Here is a 24,461-nt window from a genome sequence, read left to right on the forward strand (position 1 = left end):
CTCAGGGATGCTTAAGGAGGTCTCTGTTGGGCATAACTTCTGGTTAAGCTTATGGCTCCAGGCTGTGAAGATTCAGGGAGTCCAGTGCTTTCTCTATTACCCCAAAACAATCCCTTAGTATGCTGACAGATCTGTGTGCTATCTGTCACTCTTCAGATCCTGGCTAGGCCCTGCCTGGGCTCAGAGTCACCTAGAATCAAGGTTTGGATCCTTTACTGTCCATTCGCAGTCTCCTGGCAGTGCCCCATCTCATAAACTGTGGGATCTGATTTGCTACCATGGCCAAGGCCAACACCAAAGCATCATGCTAGGTCCATTTTCACTCACCATTATTCACCACTTAGCCCTGCCTGTGAACAGTCCAGGCTGCATGCCCTACCTCACTCAAGGTACTGACCCCACAGAGGCTCCTTGGGCTTCTAGATTCCAGACCTCTCCTCATGCTCACCTGAGATATTTGGAATCCTTTCCCTGCAGGAAAACGGAAGGGACCATCTCTTCAGACCATTCACTCTCATCTGAACTGATTCCCATTTTCTCAGACCTTTCTATTGTTAAAATAAATTAAATCACCCCACTTTCCTTTCATGCCACTAAATCCATCTTTCCGCCAAACACACACAATTCTCCTGATTACACTACCCTCACCGCACATCGTATCGGTCTGCCTTCTAGCAGCTAATATGCTAGCAAGTCTGTCAGTGGAAAGAAAACACACACACACACACACACACACACACACACACACACACACACTTTAGGTTCTTACCTCTCTCCATTCCCAGGCTCACCTTTAGGAAAATCACCAGAGATGCCTATGATAACAACGCTATATTGATAATAATAGATACCTATATAATGTCTGGCATTGTTTTACACAGTTTGTATATAGTAACACAAGGGCTCTATGACTGATAATAAGGCATGATACTTCTTATTATCCCACTAGATATGAACAACTGTGGCAGGTAGGGTAAACAAGTCATGATCACATCACCCAGAATTGAGATGAACAGATCTGAACCAAGACAGCTCATATTCCTGAAGGCTTTATTCCACACTTCACTACCCTTGAGGTCTTTATTTTTCACCTTCATCTTCTGGTAAGTCCAGCAAACTGAGCTTTACTGGCCCCCAATCCGAGATCTACAGCTGAAGACAACCAGAGCTCCCTGCCCACCTTTGTGCTAGATGGCAGAGCAGCAGCGGACTCAAGCTTGTCTTTTGTCTCCTGGGTTTCAGAGGGTGAGCTCCCTCTTTGATCTCCTACTTTCACTCCAGCTTGCTCTGCCAATTTTTCCTCTGCTCAAAGCTGCTTTGCCAGCTTTGAGGGGGTTGCTCAAGTGTCACAGGAGGATAACAATAGTGCTCACTTCCTTAGGAATCACAAAACTGCTGTGACGTGGGCAAAAAACTTAGGCCAGTGTCTCACCCATGTGGAGCCACGGGATTGGGACCCCATGTGTTCCTTCCAGCCCTGTCTGTGCCCTCAGCTCTAGTACCTCATCTATACTTAGACAGAAAGGAAGAAGCCAAGCCTTTCCTCCTGCTCCTTCTCCTGCCACCCAAACTGATGTCACCTGGAATGGCTGATCTTGAGAAAGGAGATTCATCCCTTCACCACCACCCCCTCCCCCGCCCCCCCCCCCCCACAGCTGCTCAGGACAACACCACTGCAGCTACTCTCACCTCTTTCTCTGAAAATTCCAAACTAAATTCACCAAAGAACTCTGTGGGTGGCACCTTCAGTACACTCCCAATTTGGAGACTTCTGATAAACATCCGTCCTCCTAATTTCACGCTTGACCGCTTTCTGCAGTGTCCTCTACAAGGCATCCCTGCCCCCCACCCAGTCCATCCCCATTAAGTATCATTTTTCTTGGAGCCCCAATGGTCCTTTAAAATCTATTATCCATATCTGTAAAAAAAAATGCTGAACTCTTCTCCATCCAATTTGTCACAGATGCAGTCTTAACAGGATCACCCTACAAGTGCGCCTTCAAAATCCCTTCTGCATTTCTCTGCCCCATTTCTCCAGGTCGGCGTTTCCAAACTCACAGACCTCTGGGCTGCAGTTTCTCAGGATCCTTGCACTTTGGGTTCCCTCTAGTCCTGAGCTCTGGGTTTCTGCTGAGTTTGTATTCACCTTTTATTCACGTTTCTGCTCAGATATGCCTTTCCTTGGCCATCTTGTCGTCGCCTACGTACTATGTATATATATATATATATATATATATATATATATATATATATATATATATACACATATATATATATATGTATATAAATGACAGGCTATTAGGTAAGGTTTAAGTGTGAGAAAGCACAAAATAGATCTTCAATTACCTTGGATTTTTTCGTACATTCAGAATACCTTGGCATGTCACTTCTGACTCTGCAGCAGATGCCATGCTCTCAATTTCCACGAGGTTTTGGGAAGGCTTCATTCAGCCTCAAGCAGAAAGGGCAAGGTGCCCCTCACTGACCTGATACTTCAGAGTACTAATCAAACTTGAACTGAGAATGGTGCTGCAGGCTTCTGCCCATTCCACAGAGAGTTAGCATCTTTCCTCGTCGGTCATAGGACTTGGCTAACTGCAATCAACTGGCATGGCTTAAGTGGTAAGACCAACACAAATCAAAAATAAATTAAGTCAATGTCAAATACAACATTGTCTCTAACTTTTTTTTTCCTGTTAGTTTTTAAAGATCCAGTTGACAGATTTTGGCAGAAACAGCAATGTTCCTTGGGAATTAATACCTTTCACTTTCATGCACAGAAGAACAGTTGTTTCAATTTTGCCTTTCCCATTACGATTTTTGTTTATCTAAATATTGGTGGCCTTAAACAAGCAAGTGACTATGTCATGGTTTTCAAAAAAAAAAGCTCTGTGGGTGAAAGAATAGGGCAGAATACCAAGCATTTAATCAGCTGAGCTACTGAAAAAGAAAAAGCGTGTTAGAGCAACACTGAAAACAAGAGCTGTTTAATATTCAACATTATTAAAATGACACCAATTCCCAAGAATGGGCTAACAGAACTTAACATTGATTTACGTAATCTGTTCTTTAGTTTAATAAGCATGAAGGTGTTTTCAGAACAAGGATACCACAAATTACATTTGTATAAATTCAAAGCTTACACCTCTCATTTCTCCTTTCCTTGACTATATGAAGAGCTCAACAAAGCATTCTAAAATACAGCTTTACCATCTTTCCAATAGCATGCAACATCCAACCAAGCTGATAATGAACTGGCCACCAAGAGACACAGAATCAAAGCAGTTTCAGCTATCAGAAAAACCAACATAAAAGGCTAGTATTTTACAAGACAATAGAAAAAATTTAAGAAACAGAAACATACGCTGTTATGTTGAAAAAGAAATCTAACTTTCCATTTCTATCACCTGTTGCTGTACCAGTGATAAAGGTCATTAGATCAAAGCAATGCTGTATTCTGGAGAACAGCACTATGACCAATGGCCCAGTACCGTAGTTATAGCCCCATACATCTCCCAGGTTATAGTTGGAACTGGACAGAGTCCAGCAGCCACTGGGCCAGAAACACAATGACAACTCATGCCTTCATACTCTGTTATTCAGGAACTTCCCATTATTTCTGAAAAGCCATCCCGTATTATTGCTTTATCAACACATGTCACCTTGAAATGATGTAAGCTGGACCCGTGTGAAGCTCAAGAGATGCAAAGTGCTGGGTTAACAGAGGAAGACAGAACGCGTGTCCTGTTTAGATGAAGTTTAAAGAGATGAGAGAACTCATGGTACAGTACGTGCCCGTGTGTATACAGACGCGGTTCCTTGTAACGGCTCCCTAAAGATTGCAGATATGGATGTTGGCTGACACACAGCTCTCTCATGTCTGATTGTGAGGCCGAGATGAACCTCACAAAGCTCAGCACCATTTCCTATGCCTTGGGGGTCCTGACTGGAAGTACAATAAAGATGTCAAAACTCATCAGGGCAGGGACACGTTGAAACCTAGACTCTAGGGAGTAGCACCCCTACATATCTGTGACTTCCATGCTAGGCTTGATGCCTCCCTGAACCTAGAGCACTTTCACTTTGTGGAAAACTCATCATGAGGCTTGTACACGTAGTCCGCTCTAGAACACGGTCGACTTTAGAGATGCGGAGCTCCACCGTCTTAGATGTGTTCTGACCATGGACTGGGTTGTCTCCAGAATTTGGCATGTCCGGACTTGTTCTGGGTATAAGAGGCTTTCAAACAGATCCTGGTAATCCTTTTTCTGAGATTTACATGGCAAACACCAATGGGACCAAAACAGTAATACAGACCACCACCCCATCACAATATCACTGTGCAACAGAACACATGCCTAGGTGTCTAGGGTACTACTCCCCAGTTGTTAACAGTGGAACACCATGGCAGCCCTTAAATAAGTGATCACAGGCCCAGTTATTTCTTGTTAAAAATTTTACTGAAAGAACTTACCCCAGTAGCTGGAAGAGCTGTTAGAAAGCCTGGCTTCTGCCTATATAAAGAATCTGGGAGGTACCTGGAAGCATCTCCGTTGGCTTCTTTGCTTTAGCAAATAATAATGGGACATGAGATGATACCTATTCTAACAAGGCCGGGGCACCTCAGGTTACTGGCAGGAGAGAATTCTGGCTTTCTTGAAAAGATGAAATGCCCAAGTCTTCTCCATTTCAGGACAGCGTGCCAGCGCCGAGACAGTGTGCCATTGAACGTGAAGAGCACCAGGCTGGGAAAGTGTATAGTCACCATTGTTTCGAAGGCACTCCAGACATATTCGTTTGTTGTGTATTAATTGAAAGAAACCATTTGTTTTCAGGCTAAAATGATTCACTTCTGAAATCTGCTAAGGAATGGGTGCTGATTTCTTAAAAACCTCAAGGCCAAGTTTCATTTTTCCAGCTTTCAACTCAACACATTATTCTGTTTTTCTAAAGAGTAAAAGCCTTAAATGGAAATAAAAGTCTGTAGCTGAAGAAATGACCCCTTTTTGCCTGATCTGGGGTTGGAAAGGGGCTAAGACTGTTTCCTTTCTTATTTCTGAGAAACTGGCTCAAAGGTGAAGCCTCTAATGGAAGCTTCAAAGTTCTATTTTCTTTTATAGGCCTAATGAAAGAGTCAGAACTTGACCCAATAAAATGTAGATTGCGATACATTCCCATGTGTACAAGAAAGCTCCATGTTTTATCCCTTTGGAATGGTTAAAAGTGTACTCTGATAAATCATTAAAACACACACATTCATAAATATATGAACATACATGTGTAATTCATTTCTCCTGACACTAAAGAAATCATTGTTAATTACTGAATGAAGTGATTGTCATGACTAGTAATATAGAACTGAACAAAAATGTGCGTTAAGCCATAATACTTTGGTATATAATTATGAAATAAATAGTACGATTTTATTGAAAACATAACTTCTTGTTGAGGTGGTTTTGTTTCTGTGAACAAATGCTCTACAATGGGGCAGGTTGGCTTTCAACCTATATTTCTGTTTTTGTTTTCTATACATATGAGTTTTTTAAAAAAATATTTATTTATTTATTTATTATGTACACAATGTTCTGCCTGCATGTACACCTGCATGCCAGAAGAGGCCACCAGATCTCATTATAGATGGCTGTGAGCCACCATGTGGTTTCCGGGATTTGAACTCAGGACCTCTCTCCAGATCAGTCAGTGCTCTTAACCTCTGAGCCATCTCTCCAGCCCCATATGAGTTTTTTTTGAAATGCTATTCACGTAAGTAGGTTTCAAAGGTGGGAGAGACGTCTCACTATTTGTGAAGAAGGTGCAGGGAAATTGTGAAGGGAACTAGAAAGGGGCCTTTAGGAATGAAAGCTCAGACCAGCTGTTGAACAAGACTGTCCTTATTCTCAGATACATTACCTCGGCCTGAGAGCTGTTCATCTGCAACTTAAGGCATGTGTCTCCTATTACTAAACTCGGAGGACATCCAGTCCAATGACATAGCTTGCATGGCTGCTTCCTTTCAGCGTATCTACTTTTCTCTCTAGTGCATCTATGTTTCTATCTTCCCTTGCAAAGGTCAGGATCAGCTGTTCGCCCTTCATCCTTGGTCCCTAAGAGTTGAGCCCTAAATCAAAGGTGCTCACTGCCATAACCAGATATATGACATGTTGCTACCTCCTATTGATGAATCAGAAGGAAAAGAGCTGGGACAATACTCAGTTTTCAATCAAAGCTTCTTACATTTCAATGTAAAACGAGTCGTTGTTATGTGGTTCTACAGATTTTGGTCCATAGGTCTGGGAGTAGATCTGGGAGTAGATTCTTCAATTCTAACAAGAAACTGCAGACTGCAATGTGATACACTTGGCTGAAGACATTGACGTAAATGTTTTACATGCTGATAAGATACACCTGACCAAAGTTCCTGAGGAGGATCTATCTGATAGGGGACAAACAAAATGCATCATACAGATTGTGAAGAATGACAATGCAGGAAATATCCATATCCATATCCAGGGATCTCAGAGAGGAGAGAGATGCTACTGCGTAGATGTAATCAGAGGAGACTGGATGTAGCGATGTCATGGAGACTGATGGAGGTCAACGGTATGACATGAGGACAAGGAGTGGAATGAAACGCTATAGATAGAAACAATAAGGCTTTGGAACGTATCAATAATTTTGAGATGAAGAGTTCAAAGCTCCCTCATCAAGCTGAGAATGGTTCAATAGGAGGAAAAAAAAAGAGAGATATTTAAAGGATTTGGCTGGGGAAGGGAGATGGAAAGAAAGAAACCTTTGAAAGGCAAAAACCCAAAAGTTTTATTAGGTAAAATATGCCTAAAAATCTACACTCTGACATTTTAAATAGTGAGTTTATACTTTGTTGATCACGATATGAATTTCATGAAACACCTGGCTTCTCAAATTCAGACACTTACGTCAATTAAGGAACATTCTAAGCCTATAAAAATAAAATAATCCTAACACTTTATTCTGCCAAAACACTGCAATGTAATACCAGGCACATGTAACATGGTCCAATCAGAGTGTCATCGTAATGCCATTGTTTGAGTTCCGGCTTCTGCAGTAAACTGGATGTAGTGGTTGGGAGATGTTTCTGATGGAGTCAGTGACAATGACTGTCACATGCATAGCTCTCATCTGGGGCTGGTTAAAATGTAGATCATGGTGTCAGAGGCATGGAGTAGGGGCTGGGATTCTAAATTTCCTGCCAGCACCTAGGCTCAAGCCTGCACTTTGGAGAGCAAGCCTCTAAGTGCTAGTAAGTTTCTCTCACTCTAGAACTTATTTGAGTAAAACGATATGTTTCAATGTAGAATTCAAAATATGGAGGGATGAATAGTTTTTCAGTGTTTTTAAACCTTAAGTGATGAAATGATTATTCAATTCTAGAGATCAGTGCACTTCTGTAACTGGGCATGCTCCTGTATTCAGATCATTTACATATATACACACAGAGACGAACAAATATATAGATATATACATGGAAAATTTAAAGCTGTCCATTTTCAAATCTCTTTTTATGGAACTATATATTCATTTTCAAGTTTTTCTGAGATGAAAAATGGATCTATAGTGACCTTTATACTTTATACTACATTAACCATCAGAGACATCACATCTATATGAAGAAAGTGTTGGGCCAGCTAGGCCAGCCTCCCTTTGGCCTTCCAGAGAAGTTGTCACAAACAGCTCCACCTGAGGACACAGCTCTGTACCTTCCTACAGAATCCTATCACAGCTAAAAGCTTTCTTATTCACACCAACCAAAGGGGACTCTGTTAAGCATCAGGCAGATGATGCAATCTCAGAAAAACCTGTTTGGCTATGCACTGTCATGGCTGCTCACCGAAGGCCCTAAAGCCAGCTGGGACTGTGGTGATAAAATACTACTGACTGTATGCCATTTGCAACACTCATTTCCTCACAGCTCTGGACGCTGGACCCAAGAGTCAAGGTGTTGTTGGCAGAGGTTTCCTTCTTAGGCCTCTCTCCCCCCTTTGCACATGGCTGGATTCAAACTGTCCACACAGCGCAGCATTTCTCCCCAGCTCTACAGGATGAGGGCTTCCGTGCACTGATCTCAGTTTACCTTAATCACCCACCTGGAAACTGTTACTATGTATCATGAGTCTAGGGGTTAAAACTTCATCACAGAGATTGAGAGGATGGTATCGAGTCCATAGCACATCTCTTGAGCATTGTGAAACTCAAGGTGCTGGAGAATTCTGCACATAAAGGCAAAGCCTAGTCTTTGCCATAATGAGCCCGGTGAGCAGAGCCAGGACAAAGAGTAGGTGAAAGTGCGTTGCAAGGTGACAGAGGGACCTCTTACCACAGGCTGTAGTGAGGCCCAGAGCACACACATTCCACCCACCGCACCAGCCTCAGAGTTCCTGCCCGGGCACCCGAAAGCTCCTATTGTATCTGAGCCTGTGAGCTGGTTTTCAATGAGGCCCTTCTGGCTGAGGCCGCAGAGCCCATTTCCTGCCTCTTTCAGACCCCTCTGGAAACTTACAACAAGCTGCTATTGACTGAGCTTGCCGCAGTGCATTCTCTTTCCCTGCAACTCGTAAGTGCTCGCTGTGCAGAATGAGCTAACGCAGCATGTGACGCGCGCAGACGCTTCGGCCTGGAGCGTGGGCCGGAATGGCAAGTGCGTAGTCCTGACCCAGGGGCCGAAGGGATTCTTCTACACAGCCCACTTGGCCTCCATTTTTAATAAACCAATGATGTCAGGAATAAAACTGCAACTGAAGAGTGCCAATGTCCTTGAGGTTAGGGTTAGGGTTAAAGCCACCTAGACAGAAGCAGATTCAATTTGTGTGTGTGTGTGTGTGTGTGTGTGTGTGTGTGTGTGTGTGTGTGTGTGTGTGTTTTGTTATATGTTTGTGCATATTGTTTTACGTGTCTGTGGATATTTGTGTAGATGTGTCCAGAAAAATATTTATATATTGCTTCACAGGCACACAGTATTCATGCTATTGGAGCTCCATGCACAATACGAACACTGTCATTTTTTGCTACTTTCAATCTGAGTCATGACATATTTAAGATGCTTCAGCCATCCTCAAAACAGAGGACAATGGGCACACCATGAGGCCCCGACAGAAACCCGCCTCTTTATATAAAGATGCACAGGCACTGTAACACATCACCTCTCAGTGTCAGAAGTACTTTGCTGCCACCGACTTCATTCACCTTAGTGAGTTATGTTCTAATATAAGCAGGCCTGGCTGGAATCACAGCAAGGTCATTATGGATACACACAGAGAGGGGTCCTTTGGGCTCATGGGAGAACACGAGGCTTTTCCATCGAATTCCTTGGTATTGGTTGAAAGCTTGATGACTTGGGGCCTTTGTGGTGATTTGGCGCCTCATCCTTGGAGTGAGTGGAAGTCAACTGAGTCAGAAATCACGAGCTGGAATTGTGGCTCTGAAGCCACCAGGCAGCATGACAAGGACCAGAGTTATTAAAGAGAATTATGAGCTGGTTGGCATCAGCAGTTACTAAGGGTAATTTGAAATAAAAATGTAAGAGATAAGTTTTCATTTACATTCGATTTAAAGTTTATATAATTTTAAAGCATGGCTATTTCCTACTTATTTCCTAGCCACTATTTTCACCTTATTTACCCAATGCAAATGTTTTTCAGTATCCAAAACAGTGCCGGACCGTTTGTTCAGTAAATATTCACTGAGTAAAAGAATAAAATATCCAAAATTGATCATCATAAAGATGCTAATTCTCAAGTGGTATGAATGCTTTTGTTCTGTAGAATAATATGGCATCTAATTTAAAAAGCTACTTTATAGTCATTCTTTAACACAGTACCATAGTTATTATAATTAGGCAATATATTATTATAATATATTTTTAGAATTTAGTAGCCCATTTGGGGAGTAGTGCAAAGTAAAAGTGGTAACCTCCACAGGAATGAATTTTGCCATTTCCTACATGGTAGTGGAAGGCATAACCTCTCTCTCTCTCTCTCTCTCTCTCTCTCTCTCTCTCTCTCTCTCTGCACGGTGCATGTGTGTGTGTGTGTGTGTGTGCGCGTGCGTGTGTGTGTGTGTGTGTATGTGTGTGTGTGTGTGTGTGTGTGTGTGTATTTGTGTGCTTGTATGACTATATGGGCATCGTGTGAGTGAAAATGCCCATGAACACCAGTGGATACTGGATTCCCTAGAACTGGAGTTGAAGGGGACTGTGAGGTCTCTGATGTGGGTGTTGGAAACTGAGCTTGAGTCATGCAGAAAAACAGTAAGTGCTCTGAACCACTGAGCCATCTTCCTAGTTGTATGCCTAATTATTTTTAAAAGACAAAGTCTCTCACTGAATGTGCAACACACAAATTTGGCTAGGCTGGTTGGTTGGCAAGCCCCAGGAGTCCTCCTGTCTGCCTTCCCTGTGCTGGACACCACATCCAGCTTTATACAGAGGTTTGGGAGACAAGAGCTCAGGTCCTCATGGTTAGACAACAGGCACTTTACTGCTGAGCTATATCCTACCAGCCCCCTTGTTTACATTCTTGTCCTTATAACATATACAGAGACCGCACCATTCTGGCTCTTTCAAAACTAGTGCTATTAAGCACATCACAAACCGTGTAAAGCCCCTTCACAGTCCCCTCCCGAACATAAAGCTAATGGTCATTAAACCTCAGCTGCCATTCTCCCACACCCCCTAGTAGCGACTACCGTATGGCTCTGTGAATTTGATACTCTCATTGCCTTATAATATCCCACAGAACAATCTGCCATCCTATCCTGAGCTCATTTCACTAAGAATGCCCCTGAGGTTCATCCATGTTATAACGGAGCTGTACTTCCTTCATTCCATATCTACATTGAGTATTGTGTGCATATCCTGCGTTTTGTTTATCCATTTGTGTTTTTCTGAACATGGCACTTGTGCCAGCATCCTGACTATTCCCCCTTTCAATAGCAGAGGGTAAAGGGTTTCAGAGGACACACTGAAAGGACAGGTCGGTGGCTCATTGAGAAAGTGACTCGGGTTCAGTCTACCAACTCACCCTACGACTCAGTGACTGAAGAGGGCAATCACAGTGTCTTTGCACAAGGACCCAGAACAGGAAGCAGCAGAGGTGATCATCTCTGCCCCACCATGTCTGACAGCTAAGCTGGCAGATCTAAAGACTCAACTGGCAGTGGGAAACTGACCTTCAAACTTGGCTCATAGCAGCGCCTGCATGTCCCTAGAATTCTGACTTGCTTTCTGCTTTTTCAACCTACAAACTTCCCCTCTACATTCTGCCTATGCACACAGGCTCACTTGAATTCAACAAGGACAAGTATGACACAAGATAGAAAAAGGAGAAGGCAGTGCTACTGGGAGTCCTGTTGAACGCTTGTTACCTCTAACTTTATGACTGTTAATTTTATATGGCATGGTAGATACAGATAGATTCTTAAAGGATCAAAAATAAATTCTATTACATTTAGAGAGAACATAAAATATATACAGAAAAAATACTCTACTTCTACTCATTTATTCATCAAGAATACTCAAAACAGTGTATGTTGGTAGATTCAATAAAAAGGCCAGGGATACTTTTTCACACTCACAAAGGTGGATATATAAGACTGGCTAACCTAATCTTACATTACTCTCTCGTTCAGACAAGTAATTATTCTCTTGTTGTGGTTGTTAAGTCAGTGGTTTCCAAATGTGTATCTTTATCCAACTTTGTTTTCTTCTTAAGACTACTTCTATGCCATTGAAATACCTGTCCTACATTCAAAGAGAATTCATGTCTCTCTTCATGATGTCATAAGTGATTGGGGATGCTTCAAGGCAAGGTAAAAGAATGGCCTCTCTCTGTTGGTACCCACACAGCTTTCAAAAAATAAATTGATGTGTAGAGTCAAAAATATACTGGGACCCACTGGGCTGACTTTTGAAAGTCAGGAGACCCACCCCTAGCAAAGGACCCTTTAGTACACAGCAGCTGATGTGGCCGACTGAAAGCCACACTTCAGGGCTTCTCACAAATGACCCAGTTATCACAGTGTGAGCTTCATCGGTGTGGTGTCCCACCTCTAAAGGAGTTCCCAAGATATCGCTCAGGTGACGAACTCCAAGGTGGAAGTTTAAATAACAGATATGAGAAAAGAGCAAATCAAATATAGAAATGTCTTAGAAAACTGGGTGACTGTTCAGGCAGTAAAATGTCTAAGTCAATTTGTACATTTTGGAAGCTGCTAACCTGCACTGCTGGTTCACTCAAGAATTTAAGTTTTACTCTGTCTCAAGACTCTGAGGGGCATTGAAGGCCAGATAGGATAGTCTTACAATCAAGTTTAGTTGGTTAGGGGATAAGATCTTTTTAGGTCAAGATAAAGAGGTTAAGTTATTAGGGTTGAGATAGGATAGACACTGAATTTCACTCAGAAATTTAGACCCAAGAAGACAGGAAAGACATTTACTTCAAGCTGGACAAATACAAATAGCCACACTACTATGAATGTAACATTTATAGAACTCATGATTGTCACATGGTTCTCCTTGCTGTATGTAGTTTGTTTTATACATGGGTAATAAAGTAAATATATTTAAAAAAGAAAATTGAGAGGGTAAAACAATGAAGATATGTGAATACTCTTTCCTCTCACCCACCAATGTGTTTCATTTATGTAATTGTGCCTTGTTGCTATTCCTGACGCCTTTTCTTATTCTCTTTCTTCCTCCATTCTTTCTAAATTTATCTATCTACCTATCTATCTACCTATCTATCTATCTATCTATCTATCTATCTATCTATCTATCTATCTATCATCTGTTTTTGTCTTCCTAACACATTTACTATCTGATAACACGCACCTACTACAGCAAGCCCATTAGAGTGGTTAGGAATGATCTTCAGTAGATTGAAGATTCTCGGTTAGTGGAGTTTTCAAATTATAATATGCCATGCACAGTGGAACTTCATGCTAAAATGTATTGTTGCCCTGAGTTTGAAATGCTAATCTGCTTTCTGCCACTGTCAGAACCTCTAAGTTAATGACCTCACTATGCTGCGAAGGTTTTCAAGAGGCGATGGAAATTAATTGTGACTGCTTAACACTGACAGTCAGCTACCACTTGTCTGGCAACAACAAATATTTTGAGCGCTCCATTTTTGTGGGCAATTAAATGTTCAGTGCAAGATAGTGAACTATGACATCAAGTGACACATTAGTACTGGTTGCACATGGTAGTAAAGGGGGGATTTCACACCTTCACCTGTGGCAGAATAACAGGGTGGGATGATAGGAATTATCCAGTCAGAATTTCCCTTTAACTTTTCTACCTAAAGATGGCTCTATCTGTTCTTTGTTCTGTTACAGGTATCTTTCTTTTGACTCAAAATAGTCGAGCAGCTCCCGACATTAATTATGTTACCACATACAGGGTTTGAAGACGATGCTAAATCCAGTGGTACCATCTAATAGCAGAAGTACCTTGAATGAAGCATCCAGCCACTTCAGTCCTGTTCTCAGCAGCACTTGGAGGACAAACAGTCATATTTTTAATCAGTGCACTGAAGAGTCATTGCTGATATCATATTGCACTTGGTTTATACTGGAGCAGGATGCGCAGAATGCGTAGCCTTACACGGTTAAGGTGATGAAAGATGGCAGCCACGGCCGGGAACATCTTTAGCACGAGTGTTAGCTGGTAATTAGAGAGCGACTCATACCATGGAGGTCTTGGAATGATGATATTAAATAATGGATATAAAATGTTTAACACCAGGCATGAGCCATATTATGAATTAATTCTAATTGTGATGATTGTTACTTATTAACATTACTGTCATTTAGCCAGCAAGGAAAAAAAACCCCACAATCAATGTAGGGCACCCAAGGTAACTTTGATTCTCTTTCTAAAAATAATGGTGAGCTGTGGGGCAGATGAGAAAGCCAGACAGGACAGTGAGAGGCCAGCGGCAGCTTAGAAGAGGGACAGAGCCATTGTGTGTAGAGGACGGCGGTGAGGGAACTGTCTTCAAAACTGTCACCTTCTCCACAGCCTCAAAGATAAGAGACAAGAGAATGAACCTACAAGAGACATAGACTGTGTTCCAACATTAGTGTGGAGCGCTGGGGATGCAGTTAAGCTGGTGGAGTGGTGGGCTAGCACACATAAAGGCCTGGGGTTTATTCTCAGTGTGGCTTAAAATATGGCATGGCAGTGACTACCTCAGAACTGGAGCAGTGGTGGAGGCAGAAGGATGAGAAGTTCAAGGTCATCCTCAGCATGCTTGAGGATAGCCTGGGCTACATTGAGACCTCCCCCAAAATAAAAACCACCAATTGAGATGCAATCTGAATAAACTAATAAAAATAAAAATAAAAGCCACAATACAGTAACAAAACAACAAACACCAATACCACGAATATCCTTGAGTCTGGCTCATTTTATAATAACTCTGCAAAAAGGGTCAGTTTGAAAGGCCAGCTGCAGGGACTGGGTGGGCCGGAGAAGGGATAGGGGGATTGTGACTGGCTGAAGTGAATAGCGACTTTAAAACTTGGGAGGTCCAGTTACGAGAGTGATAGCTGGGTGTTGGAAATGAGCATTAGGCTCTGCAGAGATACATAACCCAAGAGAAGTAGACTACGGGGATGTCACACATACTTTGTGGCAAACATCGCAGTAATGTGACTTAAGCCAGATAATAATCTAAATTACACAGGAACATCATTTAAGCATTAAGATTTCAAAAGCATTCTAACCTACACCCTTCTTTATATATATATATATATATATATATATATATATATATATATATATATACACACATATATATGTATATATATATATGTATATATGTGTGTGTGTGTGTGTGTGTGTGTGTGTGTGTGTGTAATTTGCTCTTATTACATCTCAATTGTTATCCCATCCCTTGTATCCTCTCATTCCTCCTTCCCTCCCTCCTGCTTTCCCCCTACTCCCCTCCTCTATGACTGTGACTGAGAGGGACCTCCTCCCCCTGTATATGCTCATAGGGTATCAACACCTTTCTAGAAACATTATAAAATTCTACTGTCTCTCTAAAGTTTCAATTTAATGTAAATATTGTGAGTGTGATACACACTGATGAATAATGAGAAAAGCATTTGAAAATGTGCTTTACTGAAGTTTACACATTGATAAAATATGGATAAAAATATTATTTAATGAGTCAACGTAATGTCTCAAATAAAACAATTTTCCAGGATATCTCTAAATAGCAAATAGAAAGTAGTAGTCATGAATATATATTTTCCTAAAAGTGCCTTTTTTTTATATTATTGATCAATTTTTCAACTTAAAACAACTCCAACGAATAGGAATATACAATTGAAAACATAGTTGCCGGTTTGGGGAAAATGTCTTCATTTAAAAAATGCTACTGTGTGCATTTCTCTGTAGGGATTTTAAAAAGAAAACAAGAGACTTATTGTAAATTGCATTTAAAATGAGATACTTTTGGAACTAGAAGGATGGTTAAGCTGATAAGAACACTTGCTGTGCAAGCATGAGGGGCTACATTCAAATGTCCAAAATACATACAAAGCCACACATAACCTTGCACATGTCTATAAACCTAGTCCTGTGTGGGGTAGACACAGGAACATCGCTGGGGTTGCTGGCTGCCAGCCTAGGTCCAGCTTCAATACAAGACCCTATCTCAGGGGAATAAGGTGGAAACAACATAGTAGGGCACCCAGTATTATCTTCTGGCTGTTGTGTGCACACTGTCATGTGCATACCCACCCCACATATGTATGCCAACATCACACACACACACACACACACACACACACACACACACACACACACACACACACACACCACAATATTTGAGCACATTTAAATTTTTTCTTTGAAATAGCTGTCTCTGGCTCTCTGACCTGGACTCTGTTGCCTGCTTTTCAATCACTTGCCCCTCGCAGAGCTGCCTTGTCCAGCTTCAGTGGAAGAGTATGTAATTAGTCCTGATGCAACTTGATGTGTTGGTGTAGGTTGGTACACGGGGTGGGGGGTCCCCTTTTCTGAGGAGAAGGGGAATGGGGATAAGGGGAAAAATGGTGAGAGAGTGGTAGAGGCAAGAGAATGGGAGAGGATGACTAGGATGTAAAATGAATAAATAAACTTATAAAAAGAGAAAGAAAGCTAGAAAGGAAGGAAGGAAGGAAGGAAGGAAGGAAGGAAGGAAGGAAGAAAGAAAGAAAGAAAGAAAGAAAGAAAGAAAGAAAGAAAGTGCACCAATTTCAACAGCCTGAAAAAGAAGTAACCAAACTCACTAAAAATGATAAAATTGTTTGGACTTGTACACCATGTCACAAAAGCCATAAACACAACTTCTACTCTTTTATGCATGAGAACACTTCTAGTAGCTCCAGGAGACAGTGATGCATCTTTCTTTACGTAAAGTTTGTTTGTTTTTTTCAAGATTTAACTTCTAAAATAATCATACTATTGTGACTTACATGCATATTTAACCTGTCAATAAGGATATATAAAAACATATGTTACACATATATAGAAACAATTCAATATTTATGTCATATATGAAGTATATATTAGTCATTTTCATAGTCAGGAGGTTTGCATCCTACAGAAAATAATATATAATTATAAATAAACAAAAACCTCCAGCAAATGTGCCTGAGAATTGGATTTTGTATGTATAAAAACCTCACTCCCCAAGGTTTCTGGACCATAAGACGCTGCCATCTGGTTGGATAACATGTTCCTACGCATTTGGTAGAATCTACAGTTAAAAGCAGGAAAGACCTTGTGACTGAGTCCACTACTACCAAGGAGGAAATCCCAAACTCCCGGGAACAGTCAGTCTCTGGGGCTTCAGCACAGACAGCAAATAAGACTCTCTTGACTCGAAATCTTTATGTTAAAAAGTCAGTATTTGCTCAGAAACTTTACTGAATAATAATATATAGCTCTTTAGTGAAAAAGAAATTGGTCTCTGTTAAGATCAAAGTGTCTGATACTGGAAAACCTGAGGAAGTGTAACAGAAAGCACACACCTCAGGGTAGCTGTGTTATTGGCATAGACACCTGAACTGCGTCCTGCTGCTACAGTGCTGCCCGCAGCTACTGACCACACCTCTGAAGAAGCCACAGAGCCTATACAAGGAGCAGAACTACTCATGCAAAACAAAAATCACAAAATGCTCTCATAAGGTCACCAGTGGGCTTATGGGTCTGTGTGCTGGGCAGCACCAGTAGCTATCCTCAGCTCACTGGGCTGTAGGCTGCAAGCTGGACATCCCATCTAGGCTAGGGAATACTGTGTGTAAAAGCAGGAAATGACTTAAGAGGCTCAAAGGTTCCAGTCAACAGCTTCTAGCAACAAAGTCTTGTGCCCTAAAAGTTAGTTATCTTTGTCCTAGCATCCTTAGTTCTAGTCACTGGCTAGAAGCAACCGAAAATTAGCATTTGAAGAAAATACAAAATGTCTGTGTACAGTGAATGCTTTGGACTTACAGTCGAATGGCTTTGAATCCATAACAACAGCAACAAGAGTCTTTTACTTTAGGAAAACTCTGCAAGAAGACATTACTATGGGGGCAGAAGAGACGGCTCAGAAGTCAAGAGCACTGACTGCTCTTCCTGAGGACCTGAGTTCAGTTCTCAGCACCCGTATGGCAGTTCACAACTGTCTGTAACTCTAAGAGCTGACACCCTCACAGGACATACATGCAGGCAAAACACCAATGCATACATATAAAATAAAAATTAAATGAATTATAAAAAAGAAGGCATCACAATATTTTATTCTTCATTCCAGATATAACCGAGTTTTTCTTTATTTATTTTTATAATTTTATTGTATTATTTACTATATATATAATTATTTTCTTATATTACTTTTATTAAGAAACGGCAATCTGATTCTAGTCCTTGCCATGAGTCCCTATATTTTTTTGTCTCTATCTGTGCTAAGCATGCTGGAATTTTCCAGAATTTATACATATACATAAGGCCAGTAGGTAGCATGCTTGAAAATAAAGATAAACTTATAATCCATATGGCACTAATTCTCACATGTAAGTTGAACATGCATGAAAGATTAGTGATTAATATTTTCTTACTCGTTCTACTACTTCTTCTTAATGTTTTTCTCTTTGGTTTAAAGCATGCACTCAATAAATAAAAGTGACATAATCCATAACTTGTGAGAGCTGTGACAGCATACAGAAAGAAGCAAGCCTATAAAAGTGACAGCAATATAGAAAAGGAAGGATAGTCCATTTAATAACATGTTTTTAATGCACAGTATAAAACACAGAAGTTAGGCTGCATCCAGAGAAATATAAATTTAGTTTTTTATTAAGCCAAATTTCTTTAATGTGAACATGTAAGTGCTTTTTATTGCAGATAAAAATCTTTTCCTAAGGAGGTAGCTCATGCTTATAATCTTTGCACTTGGGAAGTTGAGGCACGGTACAAGCGGAGGTGGAGGCTCACTTGGAATACACAGTGATTTAGGAGACGGCCTTGCCCAGAGAGTGACACCTGCTTCAGCTGAAGGCATATTATTAGTGCATCTGTCAACATGACACAGCTTACAGTAATCTGAATAAAAAAGTCTCGGCTGAGTGACTGTCTTTATCAGATTGATCTGTGGGGATGTCTGTGGGGAAACGGTCTAGGTTATTGACTGATGCAGGAGGGCCTAGCACACAGTGGGTGGCACCATCCCTAGGCTGGTGATTCTGTGCTGTGCAATGAAGCTGCCCAAGCCCTAGCCTGTGAAGAAGCAGAGCGCCAGGAAGCAGCAGTCCTCCATGTTTCTGCCCCAAGCTCCTACCTGGTTTCCTGCCCTGACATCCCCAGTAATGTATTCTTTCAGGAAAGTGTAAGAAAATTAACCCTTTCTCCCACAAGCTCTTTTTGGCCAATGTTTTACTACAGTAAAAGGAAAACTAGAATATATAATAAACAATATATACACTTGCGTATCTGCAAGCTAAGTATCAATATTAAAGTCAAACGATGTCATGTCTGGCTGGTCCAGTGGTCCATATGAATACCTCTTTTGTTTTCACTAATGTTTTATTTCCATATATTTTGAAACAATGATAAAAATACTTTCTAAGGAATGTTCTAACCATGCATACTTTAAAAATTAAGGGCAGATTTCAAGTTCAAAGACTTTCTGACTGCTGTGAAAGCTTGAAAATCCCGACACCAGCACCAAGCACTCTGGGTGAGCTATGCGTTTGGTCTCCTGTAGTTAATCCTGAGCCTTTCGTCCAGTTCAACCGTAGAATGCAGACTGTACCAAACACACACTTAGCAAAGGTCATCCACATGGGCTTCATTTGTATGGAGGCAGCTATCTCAAAACTCGCCTTTCATGTCTGAAGAAACAATTTCTTTTTAGAAGAGAAATCATGCAAATTCTCGAAATAGTACATAAGAAAGAAGCTGTGTGCTCTGTCAGGGAGTTGCCTGGGGATGAATTTCAAATTTATCATCACGCTCAAGCCCAGCCCTGAAGAAATGCCAGGATCTTGGCTTATCTAAAATATTTACAGGTGCGGATTATTTGTGTGTGTGTGTGTGTGTGTGTGTGTGTGTGTGTATGTGTGTGTGTGTGTATGTGTGTGTGTGCGCGCGCGCATGCATGTGTATGCATGATCTGTATATGTGCATACATGGGACTGTATGTACATGAATCCACATAGAGTCAGTTCCAACTTCAGAAGCTGGGCATCCTGCAACCCCTGCTGCCCTTGGAAACAAGACTGTGAAACACAAACGCCTTACTGAATCATCCCTTTAAGAATCCACAGCAGAAACTCTTACCAGTCCGTAAACAACACTGCCTAATATGTCCATGCTTAGAGAATAAAAGTAATATGGAATTTCTGAATTATCAAATTTGAGAGGAATCTGGAAAGAAAGCCTTTAATTCTGATGAACAGAAAGACAGAGGTGACAATAAATTCTTCCTCTCAGACATTAGCCCACATGGACCAGGACACTGAAGGTCAGGCGAGGACTTTGCCTGGCTCCTGCCCTCTGCTCCCACATCACCGCAGACGCCTCCAGATCAAACTAGATGGGTACATCCACAGGCACCCAGAGCTGTTCCTATAATAGTATGTTTTATTTCTGGGTGTTGACCTATGTGTCCATATTTCATATCAAACAAAAATCGTAAAACCCAAGAAAAGCCAACCTTTTCATTCTCAGCCAATAACAAGAAGGCAATAACAGGTCACAGCTTGCCAACACAAAACTAGGTTATAAAACCTTTTTAATACATCTCAGAGTAAGGAAATACGGTTTTACCCACCTGGGGTCTTTCTGAATGCTGTCAATGGATGGGGACCGGGCCAAGGTGCCTTCGGGTGGGAGGGCAGGGCCAGATTTGCTGTACGGAGAGTCAACGGAGGGACAATACTGCAGCTGTCGGTAGGGGTCTGCGTAGTTGGAGGCTGGGCCAGCAGCATAGCTGGCCCTCTGGAAGGTGGCTGCGGCGGCATTCTGTGGCCCGTGCTGGCTGCCTGTGCGCTGCAAGGGGACGGAGTCGACACCAGGGGAGGATGGGGCTAGGACAGGAAAGTAGGGACAAAGCAAAAAGTTGAGGATCTGCTCACAGAAATGGTTAACCAGGTCTAGGCAGGGGGAACATTACACACATAAAAAAAAAATAGGGGTTTGAAAGAATAAGACAAAATTAATCTGTCACAGATGACCCAAGGTAGTCAATGCTATCTAATCAAATGACAGTTTGTTCACACGCTGTTTCAGAAGTCAACTGAAATAACTGAGAGGAAGCAGACCTGCTGGGTGTACACACTGTCAACCAACATCAAAGGGAGGCACACACATTCCACGTGTGAGCGTTACTCAGAACTAAAACCTGCACTGTCTGTGTGTGTGTGTGTGTGCATGTGTGTATGTGTGTATGTGTGTATGTGACTCTAGCTGAGTGCCTGTTGCTGAGTGCCCATGAGGCTCGAGGTTTGATCTCAAGCATGGGTTAAAACTAAGACCCAGCAGAGACTATTTTATAAGAAAACATGGACAGTTAGTTCTTTATCATTTTAGTAGAGAGCATCCAATGATGTGCTCAGATTAGCATTATCCTAACTTTATTAAGTTTGTAATAAATTTAACCGCAAAGTCATTTTCCGGAATAGAGGAAAGGGAAGAGAGAGTGCGGGTGTGTGTGTGGAGAAAGGGGGCTGCACATGCTTAATTAGTACCGCAGCAGCATCCCGTGCTGGGCTGGCCTCCTTTCTGTAAAGTAACTCTTTGAAGATTTCATGTGCCTCTCTCAGTAGAGCTGTCACAGGAACGAATGCACTTGGGAGACAGTCGACGTGTGAGGGAAGAAGAAAGCCACCCAGCCGCGAGGCAGAGTAAGGAGCTGACGTGGCTTCCCCCAAAGTCTTAGCATCTTTCAACACGTCTATGTTGCTTTGAGATATCACACAAGTTACTGAAGTCAGTTCCACTGTTTCCTAACTCAGTCTCCACCGCTTTTTCTTTCCTGGGGTCGGTTGTTTTGGATTATGTCAGGCACTGTTTTTATCTGTCTCGCAAAAAATATTCACATCTAATGTCAAATTGACATATAAGATAAGGATCTCTTACTTCCTCTGAGAGGGAGGTGACTGGTTATTTACTGTTCTGGCAAAGGTCAGGCACCGTCATTATGAGGACACTTTCTTTGTGACGTTGCACAGCAGAACAGACATGGAGTTACAACAAATGTCTAGATACAGGAACCTATCCCCCATGTGTGCTATATGGAGTTAGATTTCAGTTACAAGTCACACAGCACAATCCTGACTTCCAAAGAATTATTTCTTAGTGCACATTTTTGTCATCTTTACTCATAAGGGCCATATACCAAAAGAGACATCAAAGGTAATTACGTCACATCAAGGAAACACTTGCTAAGAGTATGTAAGAAATTCTGTACAAGCAACACATGCTGAGAGTAAACTGGGTAAGACAGTCTTCTGTTGATTTGAATCTATACGTTCAGGATTTTACCTTTCCAATTACCTTTCCATAGTTTATCCTACAATGGGAAAAACTTAGGAGAACAGGGCTCAATGGCATGATAAAACTGAAACATTTATGAAAAATCTAAGAAAAAGTGCCCATATGCCCTGAGAAGTAGTATTTTAAAGTGATTACTACATAAGTGGTTTTTAATTGTATTTGACTACAAGTTGCAGCAGGTGCCCATTGTCAGCCACGATAAAGAAACAAATGTAATAAAAATTTGAGATGTCTTTAGCATTACACTACATACTATAACCAAAGCAGTTTAAAATATGTATAAGAACCTAGACACAAAACTTCATTTTCATTGCGAGCAGTGCTAAGCTAGCTAGAAAACCAAGGGCAAAAGGGGAAACTTAGCCCGCTGCCTCATTTTTGTAGAACTACATTCTTCATTCAGGAAACGAAACATCAGTGTTTATTCTTGCTGAAAATTGTTTTTGGGCAAAAATAAATTCCTTTCTAAAAATGTAGTTCTGTTAATCTTGGTAATTCACACAAGCAGGCACATGCAGTAGAGACCAAGAAATAACACTGCCACCTAGAGAAGCCATTTTGGTGGCTGGGAAATGATTGGGTGGTAAAGAGTGAGCTGTGAAAGGAGGAGAGTCCCAGGACCCATGGGACAAAGCTGGGAGGTGGGTGCATGGCCTTCCCGTGATGCAAAGGCAGACACAAAAGGGGTTCCCTGGGGCTCCCTGGCCAGCCAGCCTAGGCTAACTGGTGAGCTCCAGACTTTGCCTCAACGGTGAGTGGCACATAGCTTGTTTTCCACACCCTACATGTACCTGTTAACGTACCAACATACACATCTAACCTGTCCACATATGCTCAGATATTAGACAGCTACATCTTTAAAGAAAAGGCAAGAGTTAGAGGAAACACTGATGACCCAACCTTGTGAAAAACATAAGGGAAGAGGCTCAAAATGTGCAACACTGTGGAATTCTACCAAGGCAAAACAGGAAGCAAAATGCACAGGCATAAGGAAGAAGTGGTGGAAAATGTTAAGTTCCTAGTTGATTTGGAGTTCTGCTTAGATTTATTTATTTGTTTGTTTATTTATTTAGTTAGTATATGAACATTTTGCCTGCATGTGGGTCTGTGCAATACATGTGTGCCTGGTTCCTGCCTACGTCAGAAGAAGCCATCAGATCCCTTGGGACTGGAGATATGGATGTTTGTGAGCTATCAGGGGAGTGACAGGTTCTAGGCAAGATGCACAAAGTGCTCTTAACTCCTGAGTCAACTCTCCAGCCTGCTATTTGATTTTCATTGTGCCCTTTTCCAGGGATGGCCCAGTCAGTCAGATCTGGACTCCTGCTCTAGTCCTTGGTCTTGGACAAGGTAATTGGTTTCTTCAAGATGAAACTCTGGAGTTGTATGAGGGAGCAAAACAGCCTCTGGGGATTACGGTATGATTCCATGCAGGAAAAGCATCCAATGAATAGTACACCAATGAGTCGTCATCACTCCACTATCAAGGCTGAAATCAATAACACTATACCAAGGATCTGTGCCAAGGGTCCTGTCCCTGGGCATCAGAGGGCTCCTGATTCACTGTCAGTTTACTTTACAGGTGAGAAACTGAGCCTTGGAGAGATGAAGTCACCTGCCAGGCTGGTCTCTAATAGAAAATGAACTCAAGCCTCTGTATTAGTCTCTGGATACTATGCTTATTACCAACCTCTAGACCAGGCTTAGCACCCCAAAGGCAGATGTTTGTGAGTTACTTAGTAGAATGAGCAAAGCTTAAATAATGATAAGAAGCATAGGATTAGAGGAAATGTTGACTGAAGGTAGCGGGAAGAGGTGGGTTAATTACAGAAATCAAACACCTGAATACCACACTGAAAAGTTATGACAGATTAGTGTGTAAACCAGCTTATATTATTTTTATAAAACTGAATTTACAAAGATATGTAGAAAAGATATAAAAAATTCAAAACATCTCACATTTTTTTAAGTTGTAGAAGACAAAAAGTAAGAGTGCATGTAGCTGTGTTAAGGTCAAAGTGTCCTGACAGTGCCTTGCCAGTGATTTCTCTGTTTGGCTATAAGAATGTCGGCTTTAAAATCTGAGATGGATGAGCAACTTTGCAAAAGTTAAAAAAAAAAGATTTCAAAAAATTGCTATAACTTTGACTTCGTAATTTTGACTTTGATAAGTGGCCCTCCAGAAGTATCAACCATGAGCAGAGAAGGAGGGAGGGAGGGAGGGAGGAAAGGAAGAAAGGAGGGAGGGACAGACAAACTTAGTTTGTGTATCCACAGGGTTAAATGAACATATACATGCATGTACGCAGATACAGTCCAGAGAGCTGTGCATGTGGGTGCACACATATGTGAAGACCAGAGATCAAGCCTAGGTACCTTTCCTCAGGATCAGGCGCCC

General features: G+C 41.5%; 1 protein-coding gene across 5 annotated transcripts in view; it reads right to left on the reverse strand.

Moving 5' to 3' along the window:
• CTNND2 (catenin delta 2) overlaps positions 1-24,461 on the reverse strand; it is an 836,853-nt gene that overhangs the window by 326,327 nt on the left and 486,065 nt on the right. For all 5 annotated transcript variants that reach the window (XM_084781517.1, XM_084781518.1, XM_084781516.1 and 2 more), the window contains one exon: positions 20,340-20,595. In XM_084781517.1, coding sequence (XP_084637643.1) covers positions 20,340-20,595 — 256 coding nt within the window. The remainder of the gene's footprint in view (positions 1-20,339; positions 20,596-24,461) is intronic.

This window comes from Acomys minous (assembly GCF_964271855.1).
Source record: "Acomys minous genome assembly, chromosome: 5".
Lineage (NCBI taxonomy): Eukaryota > Metazoa > Chordata > Mammalia > Rodentia > Muridae > Acomys > Acomys minous.